The 17616-nt window shown below is 32.7% G+C and overlaps 1 protein-coding gene and 1 long non-coding RNA gene across 2 annotated transcripts; both read left to right on the forward strand.

The window, feature by feature from the left end:
• The first annotated feature begins 6344 nt into the window (after nt 1–6344).
• On the forward strand, nt 6345–7885 carry LOC105783035 (protein ALTERED XYLOGLUCAN 9). Its single transcript, XM_012608206.2, has one exon. The coding sequence runs from the start codon at nt 6516–6518 to the stop codon at nt 7620–7622; it is 1107 nt and encodes a 368-aa protein (XP_012463660.1). The 5' UTR covers nt 6345–6515; the 3' UTR covers nt 7623–7885.
• Nucleotides 7886–13296: 5411 nt separating this feature from the next.
• LOC105787223 (uncharacterized) lies at nt 13297–16187 on the forward strand. The gene is made up of 3 exons (XR_001131485.2): nt 13297–13495; nt 13968–14053; nt 15943–16187. It is a non-coding gene; the product is annotated as an uncharacterized LOC105787223 (long non-coding RNA).
• Nucleotides 16188–17616: the final 1429 nt, after the last annotated feature.

Raw genomic sequence — 17616 nt, forward strand, 5'->3', positions numbered from 1 at the left:
TGAAATTTTAAACTAGCATAGTCGAAACTCAAGTATCTTGATCCACATTCATTCATATCACTTACAAATGATTCTAAACATCTAATTACTTATCTGAGAACAATTCTCAACCTTTAAAACATCCAAAACTGTTTAGATTTACAATTCTAAAAATTTCGATATCCATGGCCTTTCTTAACAAAAAATCAATAAAACCTTCAAATCTGTTAACGAAACTTTAAATTAAGTTTAAAAACCTTCTAATCACATAAAGCAAGTTGAAAATTACATAGAAACAATATTTTCATTTATAACTATAAAATCTACCATTAATAACCCCAATTTCGGCTAACATGGAAAATCTTTGATTTAATTGATTAAAACTTGATTTAATGGCTAGACTATATTAAAAACTATTAAAAATACAAAATTTTGCCCCGATTGAAGAAAATGACGAATGATTGATTAAAATTTGAGAAACCCCACTTAGAGAATATCAATGCAATTGATGGTATTTTTGGTGTTTTTCTTGTATTTAAAATAGATTTGATGCTTGGAAGATGATAGAAAACAAGTTTGGAGTGGTAAAGGCCAAATATTGAAGAATGATGTTTAGGGATTTTTTCTCTCAAAGAAAAGGGTGAAGAGGTGTTTCTCTTCTTTTTTTTTTCCTTTCACGTCAAAAATAGAGTGAAAAGGGGGAAAATATGGGCTTATTTTAAAACTTGGTATAATTGTTTTAAAGATAGTCCTAATTTAAACCCTTTTACAAAACAATTCTCTTTTCAAAATTTAAAGCCTATTTCACACTATTTTCATAAATTAGTTTAAATTTTCTAAAGCCATAGATGAAGATATTTTCGAGTTACCATATTCCAAATTTTCGAACTCATTTCGTGCCATAATTTTAAAATTACTCTCGAAACTTCTAGACCCAATTTCTGGATGTGACAAACTGAACTCGGAGCTCATCTTACAGTCCTTAAAGAAATCACCTGCAACTCTCTTCTTCTATCCGCACTAACTTGAGAGCGTACTTGTTGAGTCACAAGAATTCTCGTTCGTAATCAGTTACTAACATGTCTCATTGCCTCAACATCATAAATTCTTACTTTCTAACCTCCAAATACAACTCACCAATATAAATTCTTACTTTTTAACTTTAACATGGAAAGTGACAGTTAGCCACCACTGATAAGCTTTTTCTTTTAGAAGAGACACCGCACAAGTGACACACTCAGCTGACATACATTCTAACTATTGGAAAACTCGTTTGGTTGAATCTAACCAGTTCTTAGCTGCAGAAGGGTCGACACCTATCACTCCTTTAAATTTAATTTTTCTATACCTTCGCAACTTTTTATCGGGGCTCATTGGGCAGCGGCTACTGGTGCAGCTCGTAGAGTAGTTACCGCTATTTTCTAAAGCACCTCAACTATTGTGCGGAGAAAATCTTCATCACCTTTACCTTCTCGGTGAGGTCTATTAGTTCTATTTTGTTGAGCACTAGCTTGATCAACAACATGTGCATCAATCTCAACCTAATTTTCACCCTCAACGAAGTGATCACTATTTTTTGATTCCTTATTCAACAACATTTCTTGATTTTTCAGACATTTCAACCATAAAAGAAATGAATTTCATAATCAACATCCAAGCATTGACTCAAAATCGACTTTGGTATGTACCTCTAGACTTAATCCCGAGCTAGACTTAGCCTAAGAATAAGTTAAATCTATAACTCTGATGCCACTAAATGTAATACCCTATACCCGACCCGATCGTTGAGTCTAAGTTATGGAATGCCATATTCGTTGTTAGAGTAAATAGGTAAACTATATTCACATTCCATCAATAAACTTTCAAATATAAGCATTATATTTATAAAACATGTTATATAAATGTTTTTGAGTCAAATACGAGATTACGAAAGCTTAATACCTTCTCGGGGGTGAATAAAGACTAAACTATAAAGTTTTCAAAATATCTAATGTAGGTGTCACAACTTCTAGGGCTTGGTGTCACGACTTTGAAATGATATGTCTTTGTACGAATTATATTATGATTTTGGTGTAATGAGGGGCCGGGAGTTTGGTTGGGAACAAGGTTGGTGAAATGGGGGTAATGGTGGGTTGAAGGAGTTCTGTAGTTCTTTTCATGTTCTGTTTATGCTTATGTTGTAACGCCCCATTCTCAACTTGAACGTCAAGTCCGAGCTGCAAGATGCCACATTCGTTACTGAAGCAACTATGATCAAATTACATTCAATTTAAAATCATTAAACATTCAAATATAAGTAAAACAAGAATATAAAATGACAAGTATTCATTTTCGGGTATTATACGAGTTTACGAAAGCTCTACTACTAGCTCAAGGTCGATTTAAGATCAAATTGTAATAAAATCAAAACATCAAGTTGACGTCACGACCTTAAGAATTCCTCGTCGTGATGTAACATACTGACTAGGTCTTAGTATGATGACCAATGCTCGACGTCGTAACATGACCGTCTATTATAGTACCAAATAGTCACTAACCAACAATTTCCAAATGAACCGAGACATGTTTTTATACTAAATTTTTGCTGAATACTCATTTTTAATGATATGCCACAATTTATTGTGGTAAATTAAACTATTTCTACCATTTCATGAGCTTGTATGACAGAATGCATCAATTTTGTTTTGAAGGGAACACGTCATTTGCTGATAACCTCAGTTGTGAGAGAGACATACTTCCGTTTGGCAGAACTTTTCCCAAAGTGAGCGGCAAATTATGTTGGGCAACTACAGAGAGCCCACGTATGGAGCCTGAATGTACTTAAAGAAATTAGGAAGGCTATGGCACAAGTGAACTGCATGTATCCAGTGTGTCACTCGTGTAAAAACCTATGGTTTCGGGTAACGAAGTTTGACAGACTGGACCAAGGTATGTCTGGGAGAGTGTACCGTGTACACCTGAGACAAAGGACTTGCGACTGTGGGAGATTTGATGCACTTCATTTTCCATGTACTCATGTAATTGTAGTATGTAACAATCAACGCTTGGATCCCATGAGCTTTGTAAACGAAGTGTACAAATTAGAAAACTTGTACAATATGTGGAGACACGTTTTCTCACCAGTCATAGATGAACATATATAGCCGACTGTATTGAGCGCTCCATTTAAGTTGTTACCCAGTAGGTCATTGCATCGTAAACCAAAAGGTCAACCGATGTCAACTCGAATACGCGACAACATGGATGTTTAGGAGAGGAGAAACCAACTGAGGTTATGAGGGTGGTGTAGGAACCCGAGCCATACAATGTCATCATATCCAAATTGAAGGGACGATGCTAACTAGAAATCATTAATTTTATTGCAATTTGTAAACATGCGCTTTTGTGAAATGATAACAAATATCAACTTTATTTTTTTAATAAATAAATACTAATTTTAATTATGTAAAATGGTAAAAAAATACCAACTTGGATGAAAAAAATACTATTTTAAAAACATAATAATAAAAATAGTACCTATACAAAAAAAGTTCAATAAAATGATAAAACTAATCAGTCAAAATGTCGGTTAGAATTTGTGCCACATCGAGGTGGTCGACGGTCGCATACCGGATCCTTCTTGGTTTAACCTCCGGTTGGGGTTGTGGTCTCGGTAGGTCATCATCTTCGCCTTTGGTTGATTGCGATCCGTGCATCTTTAGTTGCCACCGTGCATCCTCTGGTCTAGGAATAGGTGGTTGGGAAGATGATCCACATTGGTAGAACAATGATCTTGGAGGTGTTTGTATCACAAGTAGTGAATGAGTGTAACTATGTTGTGTCTCATACACGGATGACATAATGAGTGGACTCTCGATCTGTGCTTGAAACATAGACGGCCTATACGTTGTCGTCGAAAATGTAGACGGCATGGGCATGTAATACATCAGGGATAGAGCTCCAAAAACAAAACCTAACATAGAAGTAGAAGTAGAAAAATGTGGTGGACTATATGGTGATTGTGTGAAGAAGATAGAGTTAGTATAGACACTAGAATAAGATGGTACATACTGACCAGTAGGTGGTGCAACCATCGATGGTGCAGTCGTTGGTGCAAGTTCTTGCATAGGTGCTGATGATTGACTCACCTCGCTAGTCTTTGGATGTATAGGGTCCCGTCGTGGCCTCCTCGTATGTGGTTGCCGATACCTCGCCTCTTCCCGTACAAGTATGGCTTGCCATGGATCCTAAACCATGACATGTACTACAGAATGCATGTTAACTCCGGAACGATAATAGCTTCGCGAGTAGGTAAGAAATCATACCTATTATTCCATATGTTGATATATTGGGCGTGGAACATTGGCCAATTCTCATCTGTCTACTCCCGCAAATCGGTATGATGCAGATCATCAAGGTATTGAGGTGCCACGGGAATCGATTGTCGGAACCCAAATTGCTACAACACTCTATTCGACTCGTGCATGTCGACGGTAACGTACACTACCAATGACACCTTCACGTGCTAGATGTTTGGATTCACAAAGAATTCCTTAATGATACATTCTCGAATTGCCGGATCCTCATATGGTGTCTATTCAAACTATATTAAAATAATCAAAACTTTAGTTATACATATATACTACAAAATCTCTAATCGACTACATTAATTAATACAATATAATTCAAACTTAAATAAATTCATACCTCCATTTTCGATCGTTTGTCTAATAGAAACCGTATATCTCGTAGCTCATTCAGTAACTCGGCCCATGGTTCCACCTATTAAAATAATTTTTTTAGCATAATAATATTTAAATTAATTTTATTATGGACACTAATGAACTTTACATTGTTACGACTAGAAATGTATACGAATAGTTCACTCGAGGACTTAAAAATGGCAACCAATACCGCGCTCATGATTGCAGTAGTAGAATGCAACCACTAATTTTAATTTTCTGTGATTGCGTCGCTCGACACATCTCCAATACAATATCGCCAACATGGTGAACCCCCAATTCAATTCCCCTGCTTCCCTAAAGTTGACGAGTTTAAGCAGCCACATTAGATGGACAAGATTTCATGACCTGTCCAGCATTAGGATACCCCCGATGATCTGAAGAATGTACGCTCGAACGTGTCGTTCTCTTTCAACTTCAGTCGAATCCTCATCTAGCCCTCCGAAATTTCTTCTAAACCAACTGGTTTCGATTCGGCCTCTATAAATTATCTCCGAGACCAAACCCAAAAGTTTACCGCATGCGCCTCTCCAATCGGTCGCTTGAACAAACCCAATGACTACCGACCTATCCACTAGTAATCACAACTGTAACTGCATGTCCTATTGAGTGATAGTACACTCACTATATGGAAGATGAAATGTATGCGTCTCGGGTCTCCACCTTTCTACTAATGCCCTTACGAGTGCTGAGTCCAACTTACACCCTCGACCTACAACAGCAACATGTGAAAAATCGGCTTCTCTCAAATACGGTTTGATCAATGGTGATGGAGGAGCGGGTAGATTACGAATATAGTACTCCAAAATTCTGTCTTCTGCCTATTTACGAAACAAAATTAAATTTAAATATAACAATAAAATAAAAAATTAAACAACATTGAAATATATTAAAAAATATTCTTACCATTTGCAATTGATCGACGTAAATGTGCTTGTCATCAAAACGAATTAGAAACCCGACCATTTCTAATTTCAAAAACACGAATTAATTTTTAATAAAAAAATAACTTGCAAAAATATCAAGATAATTCTAAAAAAAAATTTAATTTAGAGAGAAATAAAATTTAAGTAAGAATTTAATAGAGAATTTAAGATATTTTTTAGAATGTTTTGAAAATTTTGAGAGATATTTGAGAGAATTTTGTGAGAATAAAGTAAAGGGGTTTTATATGGTTTAGGAAGATATAGCTGTTGGGGTTAGGATTAGCAACGACTAGTTTAATTAGCTATTGAGAGATTACTGTTGAGGAAAACGCTTTCAGCTGGAAGCGTGTTTTGGGTGAGTTAGCAAAAAAGCGTCTAATTTGAAGTGTTTTATTGACAACACGCTGAAAACGTTTCCAACAAGAAACATTTTTTGCATTCCACCTGAAAACACTTCAAGCTAGAAGCGCTTTTGTTAAAACGACTTATTAGCAAAAACTTTCCAAAAATTGGTCTAATAAAATAATATTTTTAAAAAAATCGACATTTATGAGTATTTTAGTCTACTTAAGATCATCTAAAATAACACTTAATATTTTTAGAGAATTAAAATTTACTTTTTAAACTTAAAATTTCTTAATTAAAAATAATAAAAGTTAGCCCCGCAAAGCGGGGTTCTATTCCTAGTTATGAAAATAAAATAAGGATAAAAATAATCCAAGAGAAAGAATTAAATAAGTTCTTATTTTTGGGTGGGCAAAATAGCCGATGCGATTTCAGATTTGAAAAAACAAAAAAAAAAAACCTTTGTTGGGAAGCGGATTAAGGAAGGAAAAAAAGGAAGGCATTGAATTCACTAGATCTATGATTGGGGAAAGAAAAAAAGAAGATGACGCTGATGACGATGCTTGGGGCAGTGCAGTTGGGAGCGGCGGCGGCCTGCGTGGTGGTGGTGTTGATCCCAATGGTAATGGCTGGTTGGCATTTAAGCCGAAACAGGATATTGCTTTACTGCGGTGTACTTTTCATTACTCTGGCTGTCTGCCTTCATTTGACTCCCTATTTCCCTTCCGTTTCTGATTTCGTTACCTCCGTTTCTTCCGTTGTTGTTTTTGATCATCGTAGTACGTGCATCAATTTGGTTAACGACATTGCATGGGAGGTCAAACCCAATGTCTCTCTCCACCATTTCAACCCCACCCACAATGTCTCATCGTCTCTCAATTTGTATGAGAAGCGTTGGGATTGGTCCAAATCCCCCAAGCATGACGCCTGCGACTTTCAAAAGTTGTCCAAATCAGATGCTTCCGACTTGTTAAATGGTTCCTGGGTGGTGGTCGCAGGTGATTCCCAAGCTCGATTCTTCACCCTCTCTTTGTTAAATTTGATTTTGGGTCCCCAAGCCAAACGCATGGGCTCGGTTAGAGCTGATTTGTTTAAGAGGCATAGTGATTACAGCATTTTAGTTCATGAAATTGGTATGAAATTGGATTTTGTTTGGGCGCCTTATGTTGTGAATTTGACCAATTCAATGATGGGTTTTAAGACCAAAAAGAGCTACCCTGATGTAATGGTCATGGGGGCTGGTCTTTGGCATATGCTTCATGTCAACAACGCATCAAATTATGATTTCGCCTTGCGGATGTTGAAAAGTTCCGTGGTTTCTTTGTTGCCACTCACTGCTTCCGCCTCCATTAAGTCACCCCATTTGTTTTGGCTGGGGATGCCCATGCTGATCAATGGGATGCTGAATACGCAGGAGAAAAGGGAGAAGATGAGTGATAGAATATGGCATGCCTATGATAGAGCTCTTGGTGACAGTAGGCTTTTACGCCAAACTGGTGGCCCTCTGGTATTGTTGGACATCCAGTCCATGACTTGGAATTGCGGACCGCGATGTACATCTGATGGTATGCATTACGATTTAGTCATTTATGAGGCTGCCGTGCAGGTCATGCTAAATGCATTGCTTATTGAATCTCATCAAAGCCTTTGAAGTCGCCCCAATGATTTTACAGCAAGCTTGGCAAGCGTTTGACCCTTGAGAGACACACACACGGAGACTCGATGTCGATTCCCTTTGTCTTTGGATTAACACACAAGTAAACATTTGTGTTTGTTTGCTGTTTTATTTTCGTATGATTGAAAGCCAAATATTCACTCACTTGTATACTATAGTCTGATGACACTGTATGATTCACATCCAATTTTGTTCTTGGTAATATATAGCAGCAGCATTGATCTTGCTGATTCCCCCTAGTGTGATTCAATTTCATAGCTTTTCTGAATTGTTTTTTGTAGCTTTCATGACAACTTTATATAAGAAATGTTCATAGATATAGATGATATTTTCTGATTGTGTTTCTTCTGATGCTACTTGAATAGCCTTTCTTAAGTAAACCAAGAGACTCCTACGTTAACACCCACAGAGTTCTCTGAAATTAATACTTCTAGTCTTTTAAGCAGTTTTTTCATTTTAATATAACATGATAGTGAGGTTTGCATCAAGTTGACAAACAACCCAACATCTTCGAAGCCTTTTTGTCAAGACCTGTAAGTCTACAAGCTGTATAAGGTGCTCTGTGGCCTGTGTAATGAATTTATAGAGGTTATCATGTCATCACTAGGTGCTTGAAGACACCTCAATTTAACTGATGTTGCTTGATAATGCCAAAATTCTAAAACAGGAAACAACAATCTTTCATTCAGTTGTTCAAGCCCTTCATGCCAATTGATAATTCAATTTGTCTTGTATCAGAAGTGCAGGTCCGATCATTTGTAGGCATTGCTTCTATTGCATATCTAAGTTGCTTGTGGTTTTGGAATTGCCACTTTATTATTATTTATTAGACATATCGATAGACTGCTAAGATTATTAGCTATCTTTAGGTTTTAAATATGATGGGTGAGTATTGGTTACAGTTAGTGTAAGATTTTTAAATTCCATCGACAGTGTTCCCTTTTTTAAGGATTCAACTCTTTAATATAAAATAAATTTAACCTAAGTAAAGCTACAAAGTCTAATACATTTAGATCATTAGCTTTCCAAAAATAAGTGATTTTCAAATGATAAATTTGAAATCTAAAAACTGCACCCAAAACATCAAATACAAAACCAAACAAAAGAAAAGAAAATCAAAGCACAATGTCATAAGAAAGAATCATCAAAATCAAGAGCAGGGGAACCGAAGTTCTAAACGAAAAGCACCCCCAAGCCAACATATAAACGGATCTAGAACCGCCAAAAGGCTAAAATCTCAGCCTCCCAAATCTTGAATCCTTCCACTATGGACTTTACCTCATCCAAAAGATGCAGCACCGCATCATAGTTTTGGCAAACTCAAAAGCCATCAGTTTGAAAACATAGAATACACATCCCGGTATTTGTAACGTATCACACCATTTGAACAACTCCCCCGCTGCCACCTTCATTTTTCTAACCCTCCTTAACACCACCTCTTAAAAGCACCATCACCATTAAAACTTCAAAAACAACCCATATTTGTAATTTCTATTTCTTCCAATAGAAAATCTAAATTATGAATCTCTAATGAGATCAAACAAAACCCATCTGATATTTATTGACAACAAAAAAAATTCAATTCGCACTAAGACACCCAAAAAACTCAAATAAAATAAACAAGCATTTCGAACCAACATAATCAACATTAACAACTACAACTATATTTCGTGGAAAAACACACTTGGTCGTTTTGCCTGAACTCTAATATTGACTCCTTTTGCACAACTTCAATGAGCTTCAATTCTCGTAGAAGAATCTTAACTACATTCCTAATACTCAACAATTTCGTTAGGACTCTTATATTCATCTAACTACTTTTCCCACGAAATCTTTTCATTTTAATATATACCGGACACAGCTAATCAAACACTTGCCACTATACCTTCCACCATCGTATACCGAATTACAAAACAGTGTTTCAATGGTTCAACTCAATCTCAACTAGCTCATCAATTATAGTATTCTCAAAACCAGAAGCTTAAAGTCCAAGATTCTTACCAATACTCCACGCTTCTTTCCCCTCCTTACAAGTCATCTTTATCTTGTTATCGAGATATGAGTCTGCACATTTGCCATCAGCTCCAAATCAACAACACTTTTTTTTTCCTAGTATAGGCAAGTCCATCAATTCCCCCTTGCTGATGAAATTATTGATTTCGTTCATTTCCGTTCTTTCGCTTTAGCACTCATCTTTTCATCCTCATTTTTTCCACATTTAGATCCCCCACACCATTTATCATGTCAGATCATCAAGAACAAAAATTAGATGTGGAAGTGTATCTAAATCTATGATTTCTTGAAAACTTCAAATGAGGTAACTCTCTCTTTTCTGAAGATTGATCAGAAAAGTTATGTGTGTGCAATTTGTGTCATAACCCTAATGTGTAACTTTTGCACATTAACATTAATTTTTAATTAGCCCGTCATCATTTAAAAATTAGTTACTAGTATCTACACATATTTGACTCATACTTTATTTAATAATTGAAGTCAATGAGCCTTAACTAAATTAAATCACTTTTAAATTGGGCTAAAGTTTTATTATAATAACTAATACCATACAATTAATCTTATTATATATATGTGATGTCCATATTATCGAACAATCTTCTACTTGGACCACATGTATATACTAATTGTATTATAATTACATTTTATTATATAATCTTATGAGCTCAAAACCTTATAATCATATTTAAAAGGTATTCGAACAATTTTGTCCATTAATTATGTTAATAAAGAACCAAAGCAACTTTCGTTACATATATTGTAACTAAATCCATGCCTGATCATGTATATTAACACAACCAAATGACATAGATCAAGTGTGGATATGTAGCATGAAAATTACATGCAGTGTAATCTAAACATGTCTATTCCCAAATGGTCTTTCTTAGCTTTAGTGAGATCAAACTTTACCAAAATCAAAGTGCGAATAAACCAAATAAACTTTATTTTTGCAAAAAAAAAACCTTAAAATATCATTAAATTGAAATAACCAAAATGTGTCTATAACAGAAAAGACATTTAAAATTACAAACTCCAACTAAAGTTAAATATCCTCAAATGGCATTACACCCATATGAGTAGTGTGCTCATAAAAAACCTTGGGTGGTGTTCCTTAGTAAGCGGATCCACAATCATAAAGTCTGTACCAATATGCTCGTTAGACATCTGACCACTTTGAATCTTTTCTTTAACAACTAGGAACTTAACACCTTTTCAATCAAAATCAAACAAACATTTCAATAATCCCCATGTTCGTATTTCGAAAGTAAAAGGGATCCGGATGATAGGCAATTAAAAAAAAAAAGAATTCTTCCTAAATTGTCTATTTTGATGAACCAGCTCTTACTAGAGTTATAAACGGACAATGAGGGACAAGGAACCCCTTTTGTTTTCTGTATTTGCTTGTTTTTATTTCCCTCCCTCTTTACTGTTCAAAGAGAATTTTTTTTAAAAATTTAATTTAATGTCTATATGCTTCAACTTTGATGTGCTCTTATTGTCACAAAAACAACTTAGGTGGTCTTTTTATTCCATCCATAATTTGCAGTTTAGTGACAAAAATTTCACATCTATATTCCATGGTTATATGCCTTGTAACATGTTATGAATTCAACTTAATTTGGAAGGAGGTACGAGTGTTTGCTTAACACGCTTCCAAGAGACAACTCCTTCGACAAGCAGATAGACATAACTTGATGTAAATTTCATGCTATCTTGACATCCTATAAAATTGGAGGTTGTATACCTGACAATCTCTAGCTTATCTGATCTCCGATATGTGAGCAAGTGATGTTTGGTTTTCTGAAGATACCACATAACTCATTTGGTTTCTTTCCAATGATCCATACTTGAATTGCTCAAATATCAACCCAACATAGGAAATCTTTTTTATTTCCTTAGTTTCAAAATCATTTTTGGGGGAAATGATAAAGACTGAACTTGTCTCATTTAGCAATAGAGGTATCACCTGGTTTACAATCCTGCATACCAAATCTCTTTAATATATTTTCAACATAAACCCTTTGTGACAATCCAAGAATACCTTGAGAACAGTCTCGATGTATCTGAATTCCTAATACAAAATTTGCATCACCAAGATCTTCCATCTCAAAATTTTTTGCTAGAAATCTCCTGGTTTCATGCAACAAGCTTATTATGTTATTGGTAAGCAGTATGTCATTGACATATAAAACTATAAAAAATATACTTACTCCCACTGAACTTGTGGTATATACAATCATCAACTAAATTTATCTTGAAACCGAATGAGATAATCACTTAGTGAAATTTGTAATGCCATTGACGAGAGGTCTGCTTAAGCCCTTAAATGAATTTCTTTAATTTGCAAACCATTTGACTTAGCACCACTAGACACAAAGTTTTCTAGTTGCACCATATAAATCTTCTCATCAATGTCGCCATTGAGAAACACAGTCTTAACATCTATTTGATGTAGCTCAAAGTCAAAATGTGCCACTAAAGCCATCATAATACTAAAGAGTCTTTTGATGCAACCGAAGAGAAAGTTTCTTTATATTCTATGTCTTCTTTTTGTGTAAAGCCTTTAGCAACAAGACGTGCCTTGTACTTCTCTACATTGCCTTTTGAATCCTTCTTGATTTTAAATATCTATTTGCAACCAACAAGTTTCGTACATTCTGGCAATGGAACAAGGTCCCACACATCATTGCTTTTCATATACTTTATCTATTCATTCATGACATCTATCCACTTTTGAGAATTATAACTTTTCATGGCTTGAAAAAAGTTTATTGGATCATCTTCCATCAGTCCAATGTCAACTTCATGTTCTTAGAGAAATACAATATAATCATTTGGTATTGCACTTCTTCTTTCTCTAGTAGATCTTCTTAATGACATCAGTTCTTGAGGTTGTAGAATTTGTTCTTCTGGAAAAATTTCTTGTACTTTATTGAGAGGTTAAATAATATTGTCTTAATTCGGAGTTGTCGCTTGAACAATATTAGGTATAATAGGCTATTCCTGATTATCGACATTACATGATAGATGAAAAGTAACGTGGTCATGGGTCATTTGTCTTAGAGATAAATGATTTAATTACTATTTGTTAGTAATTTAATTTTTATGAAAAAGATATAATGATTACCATGAGATAAAATAATATCATAATAATATCATATTGGGAGAACAAATTTATCCCCAAAAGATTAAGGATATCCTATAAGGGTAACACACTTATGACAAAGTCATTGGATTATCACTTATTGAGTAGCTTTCGGAATGGTATATGATAAGGGGGAGTTCAATCATGATACTTTAACGAGATAACTCAATGGTTAAATAATGTTGTAATTAATATGCGAAAAGTGTAACAGTTCGATTTTGACCCTAATCGGATAAAGTGGTTTCGGGACCACAAATCTGAGTCAGAAAAATATTTTAAAATTATTTTTAGTATTTACAGTATGTGAATTTGAGTGTGTGAAAATTTCGTATGAAAATTTGATCGTTTGAGTGCTCAATTTGATAAAAAGGGCTTAATCGTGTAAAATGAAAACTTAGGGATCTAATTTAAAAGCATCTATTTGTTGATGTCTTAATAATTAGGAGGCTTAAAAGTGCAATAAACCCACTATATAGATAGTGGATGGTTATGGACAAGACTAACCTTAATGTTTAAATATATATTATTTAGTAAATAAGGTTAGTAAGGTAAATAGCTTATTATTACATTATATGTAATTAAAAATACATGAAATTTAAACTAGCTATCATCTTCTTCCATGGCCGAATATTAACAAAAGAAAAGAAAGAAAAACCAAGCTAGGTTTCAGCACAAAACAAACTTGATTAAGGTATAATTTTGTTTCGGTTTTTGATAATTTTTACGTTTTTGAGATAGTTGCTTTGTGTACTACAAGACCCATGCTTTAATTTTTGAATTTGATGTTGATTTTGTGATATGCCATTGATGAATGCTTGAGCTTTGTAATAGTTGATGATGAAATATGGAAGATATGTGGAAGATTAACATGTTTTGTCTTTGAATTTTTGGTGAAATTGAGTAATTGGGGATAAATTGTGAAATTAAATTTTTGAGGGACTAAAATGTAAAATAAATGAAATGTGTGGACTTGTATGAGCATTAGGGATATTTGGCCCTTGTATAATGTGGGGAAATTTTGTGTATTTTGTGTTTTATGCAATAGGGATTAAATTGCAAAAAGTGTAAATGTCAGGGGTAAAATAGTAATTTGCCCATTTATGTGCTTTTGGACTAAATTGAATGTAATTATATTTAAAATAGCTCATTCTGGATATATTTAGATCAAGAATAGAAGAAATCGGAGTTAGATCGGGGAAATGCTAAAGTTGTCGATTAATAGTCCGATTTCGACTTTTCAACGTCCAAGGTAAGTCTATTAGCTATTAAATGTTATTAAATTAATATATATACATGTAAATGTATAGTATTTTTGCAGAATAATTTAAAGTATATTTATTTAATATATTTAAATTTTGAATGATTTATATATATATATATATATGTATTTCTAATGTTCGAACATATAAGTTTATACTTATATAAATTTTTGCAAACAGTTAAAGTATGAAAGGTATATAAGCATATATATTTATAAATGTTCTTGATCATGATTGAAGTATGAGAGTTTTATATGTATATACAAGATTCAAGTTCATGTATGTATATTCATGTATAAATTATTGATTTAATCAAAAGTTTGGATAACATAAATATATATGAAAGGGTCGAATGAATTTATAAGTATATACATGGTAAACTTTTGGATTTGATTTATAATATGTATGTTTTAAAATATATAATAAATTCAATTAAGCATGTAAATATACATGCGTATGTTTTTTGTATTGAATTTAGATATATTATTATTTAAATGTGTGAGGTTTGATTATGCATTATACATGTATAAATTCTTGTTAAGAAATTAAGTATGAATTTACATAAGTACATGATAAATTCGAATATATATATACGCATACATGTATAATTTCTTGTATTGAAATTAGGTATGGAATTATATATTGATATATATGGTCGAATGTATATGTATATATATGTTTAAGATTTGCATTGAATCAAAAGTATGAAATTGTTAGCTTAGATTATTTTAATATGTTTGAATGTGAAATGTATATTATTTAAGTATAATAGAAGTTAAATATTATGATGGTAGTAGTTGAATCTATAGTATAAAGATATATATATATATATATATATATATAAATGTATTCGTTGAATCATTGAATTATCAAGTTTAGAATTGGTGATTGAATTTTATATAACCATGTGTATCAATGATATAAGTTATGAATTTTAAGCTAAATCTCTATGCATGGACTTTGTATACAAATATAGTTCGAAAATGAATTATATTTGATGTGAATTGCATATTCAGGCTCAGCGCCTAGCAGGTATATTGCCAATGAATCAATTCAGGCTTAAAGCCTAGCAGGCTAAGTGCCGGTGAACTGAATCAGGTTATAAGCCTAGCAGGCTAAGTGCCGGTGATCTGAATCAGGCTTTAAGCCTAGCAGGCTAAGTGCCGGTGAACTGAATCAGGCTATAAGCCTAGCAGGCTAGGTGCCGGTGATCTGAATCAGACTTTAAGCTTAGTAGACTAACTGTCAGTGAATCTGTTTTAATTAAGTGATTATATACATTGGGTATATATGTATATGATTTGGTTATTTGTATTGGATAAATATATGAACATCTGTTGCTATGTTTTTGATGAGCATATAAAAGCTCGAATCTTTGTGTTTGGTGAGTATATATATATATATATATATATATATATTGGTTATCATGAAATTGTTGGATGTATATATATGTATGCATTCGGCATATGTGAATTATAAGTATATATATATATGTGCATTCGCACATGTGGTGATAAGTATAATTATTTGCTTTTGGCATATGTATTTGAATAATATATATATGCATTCAAGAAGTGCAAGTGATAAGTACACTATTAATCAAAATATTAAATTAATGAGAATGTTAACAACTCGGCTATATGCATATAATGTATATACATATGTTCGTTTATATGTATTAGTTAAATATAATTTCTTTTAGATATCAACAAAATGGCTTAAGATATTAGTGTTTGAACAGTAATTATATTGGATATTTGTGATCTTAACAATTTTACTTAAGGAATTATATGATTCTTTTATAAGTATTTTAGTTATGCTATAGACTTACTAAGCTATAAAAGCTTACTTTGTTTGTTTACGTCTCTCTGTTTTATAGACTTAAAGAGCAAGTTTCAGGCTCGAGGATCGTCAGCAAGATCATCACTCTATCTATAGTCTAAGTATTAAATGTTTTAAAATTTTAACTTATGGCATTATAGACTAGATAATATTTTGAAAGTCGTACTTGATGTACAGTATATGTAATTAATAGCCATACGAATATGGCTTATTTTCTTATAGTTTAACTGGATTCAAATCTTATGTTCTGTTTAAAATGATCAAAGTAGAATTTATATATTATACTTATTTTAATTTAGACTTTGCTTATTATATTTAATAATAATTTTCTGAAAATGATTAAACTATATTGGATGTCTGTTTTGAGTTATGTTTGATTAGTAATGCCTCTTAACCCCAAATCCGGCGACGGATACGGGGTAGGGGTGTTACAAAAAGATAGAACTTAATTACAAATTATTTGAGATCTAATTATATATATCCAACCGGTCCCTCCGCTAACTCGAAGTAACCTGAAACAAATTGCATGTAAAACAAATAATATGGAATGAATGAAAATGATGAAGTAAGAGAAATATATCGTAGGTATCACTATTTGTAGGGAATGCATTTTCTCGCCAGGTACAAAAGATGACTTATAAATTAATTTGATTTCTTTAAATTAATATTTAATTAATTGTAATTAAACAATTGAAGTTTGAAGTGAGAATTAAAATAATTAGTCATTGAGGATTTGTTTAATGAGACAATTAAATATATTTCCTCATAAATTCTAATACAATAAAATTGGGTTGAGAAATTAATTAGAAAATTAATTTAGTTAAATTAATTAATTAAATTAATTGATTAAATAAATAATATTTTGGGAAATAGAAAATAATTATTGATTATAAGTGTTGGATAAAAGTCTAAGTAACACATATGATAGTACATAATATATGAAAAATCCAAAGATTAATGTAAGGGTGACAAACCCTAGTATTTTTAAGGCATGTCATTGATCCCTTGTTCTACTTCAAGTAGAACTTGTATTTTTATTAAAGTATTATTATTTAGTTAAACCTTATTCAAACATAACTCTTGTACCATTTTTCTATAAATAGGAATTATGAGCTAACCTATTTACATAACTTTGAGAGCACCATTATTATGTCGAAAATAATGACAATTTATTTGTGTAGAATAATTTTTATTTCAAGAAAAAACTTATAGTTTTTTATTTATTTATAAAGAGAATTACCTTTCTTACTGAAAGTTAATAAAAGATTTTATCTTGTGCGCTTGGTTCATTTTGTTTGATCTCACACCCAAAGTAATTCGGGATTCGAGAATAACAAAAAAGGTCATTCAGTAGGAAGCTAAGGTTGACTTAAACTGCCTCATACAAAGCACATATATAATTTCTACAAAGAGCTTATTGTTATAAATATCACAAGGCTCAGTGTAGAAATCAACATACTTAATTTGTTTGGGTAGGTACAATTTTCTATAAAATTCCATAGCATAATTTTTTGGTTGAATTTATTCTTGCATCTTTCCTTTCATGTGTTCACAACTTCTAACTTTTTGATTTCCTTGAAAGGCTTCTACCATTGAAGTGCAATACCTTTTTACTTTTAACTTCACAAGTAAAACCTTTCTAGTTTCAATTATGGGCTCCCGCTCATAATAATATTTTACCGTGACTTCCCAATCCAAATAGTCCTCAATA

This window comes from Gossypium raimondii, chromosome 1 (assembly GCF_025698545.1).
Source record: "Gossypium raimondii isolate GPD5lz chromosome 1, ASM2569854v1, whole genome shotgun sequence".
In the NCBI taxonomy this organism is placed as follows: Eukaryota; Viridiplantae; Streptophyta; class Magnoliopsida; order Malvales; family Malvaceae; genus Gossypium; species Gossypium raimondii.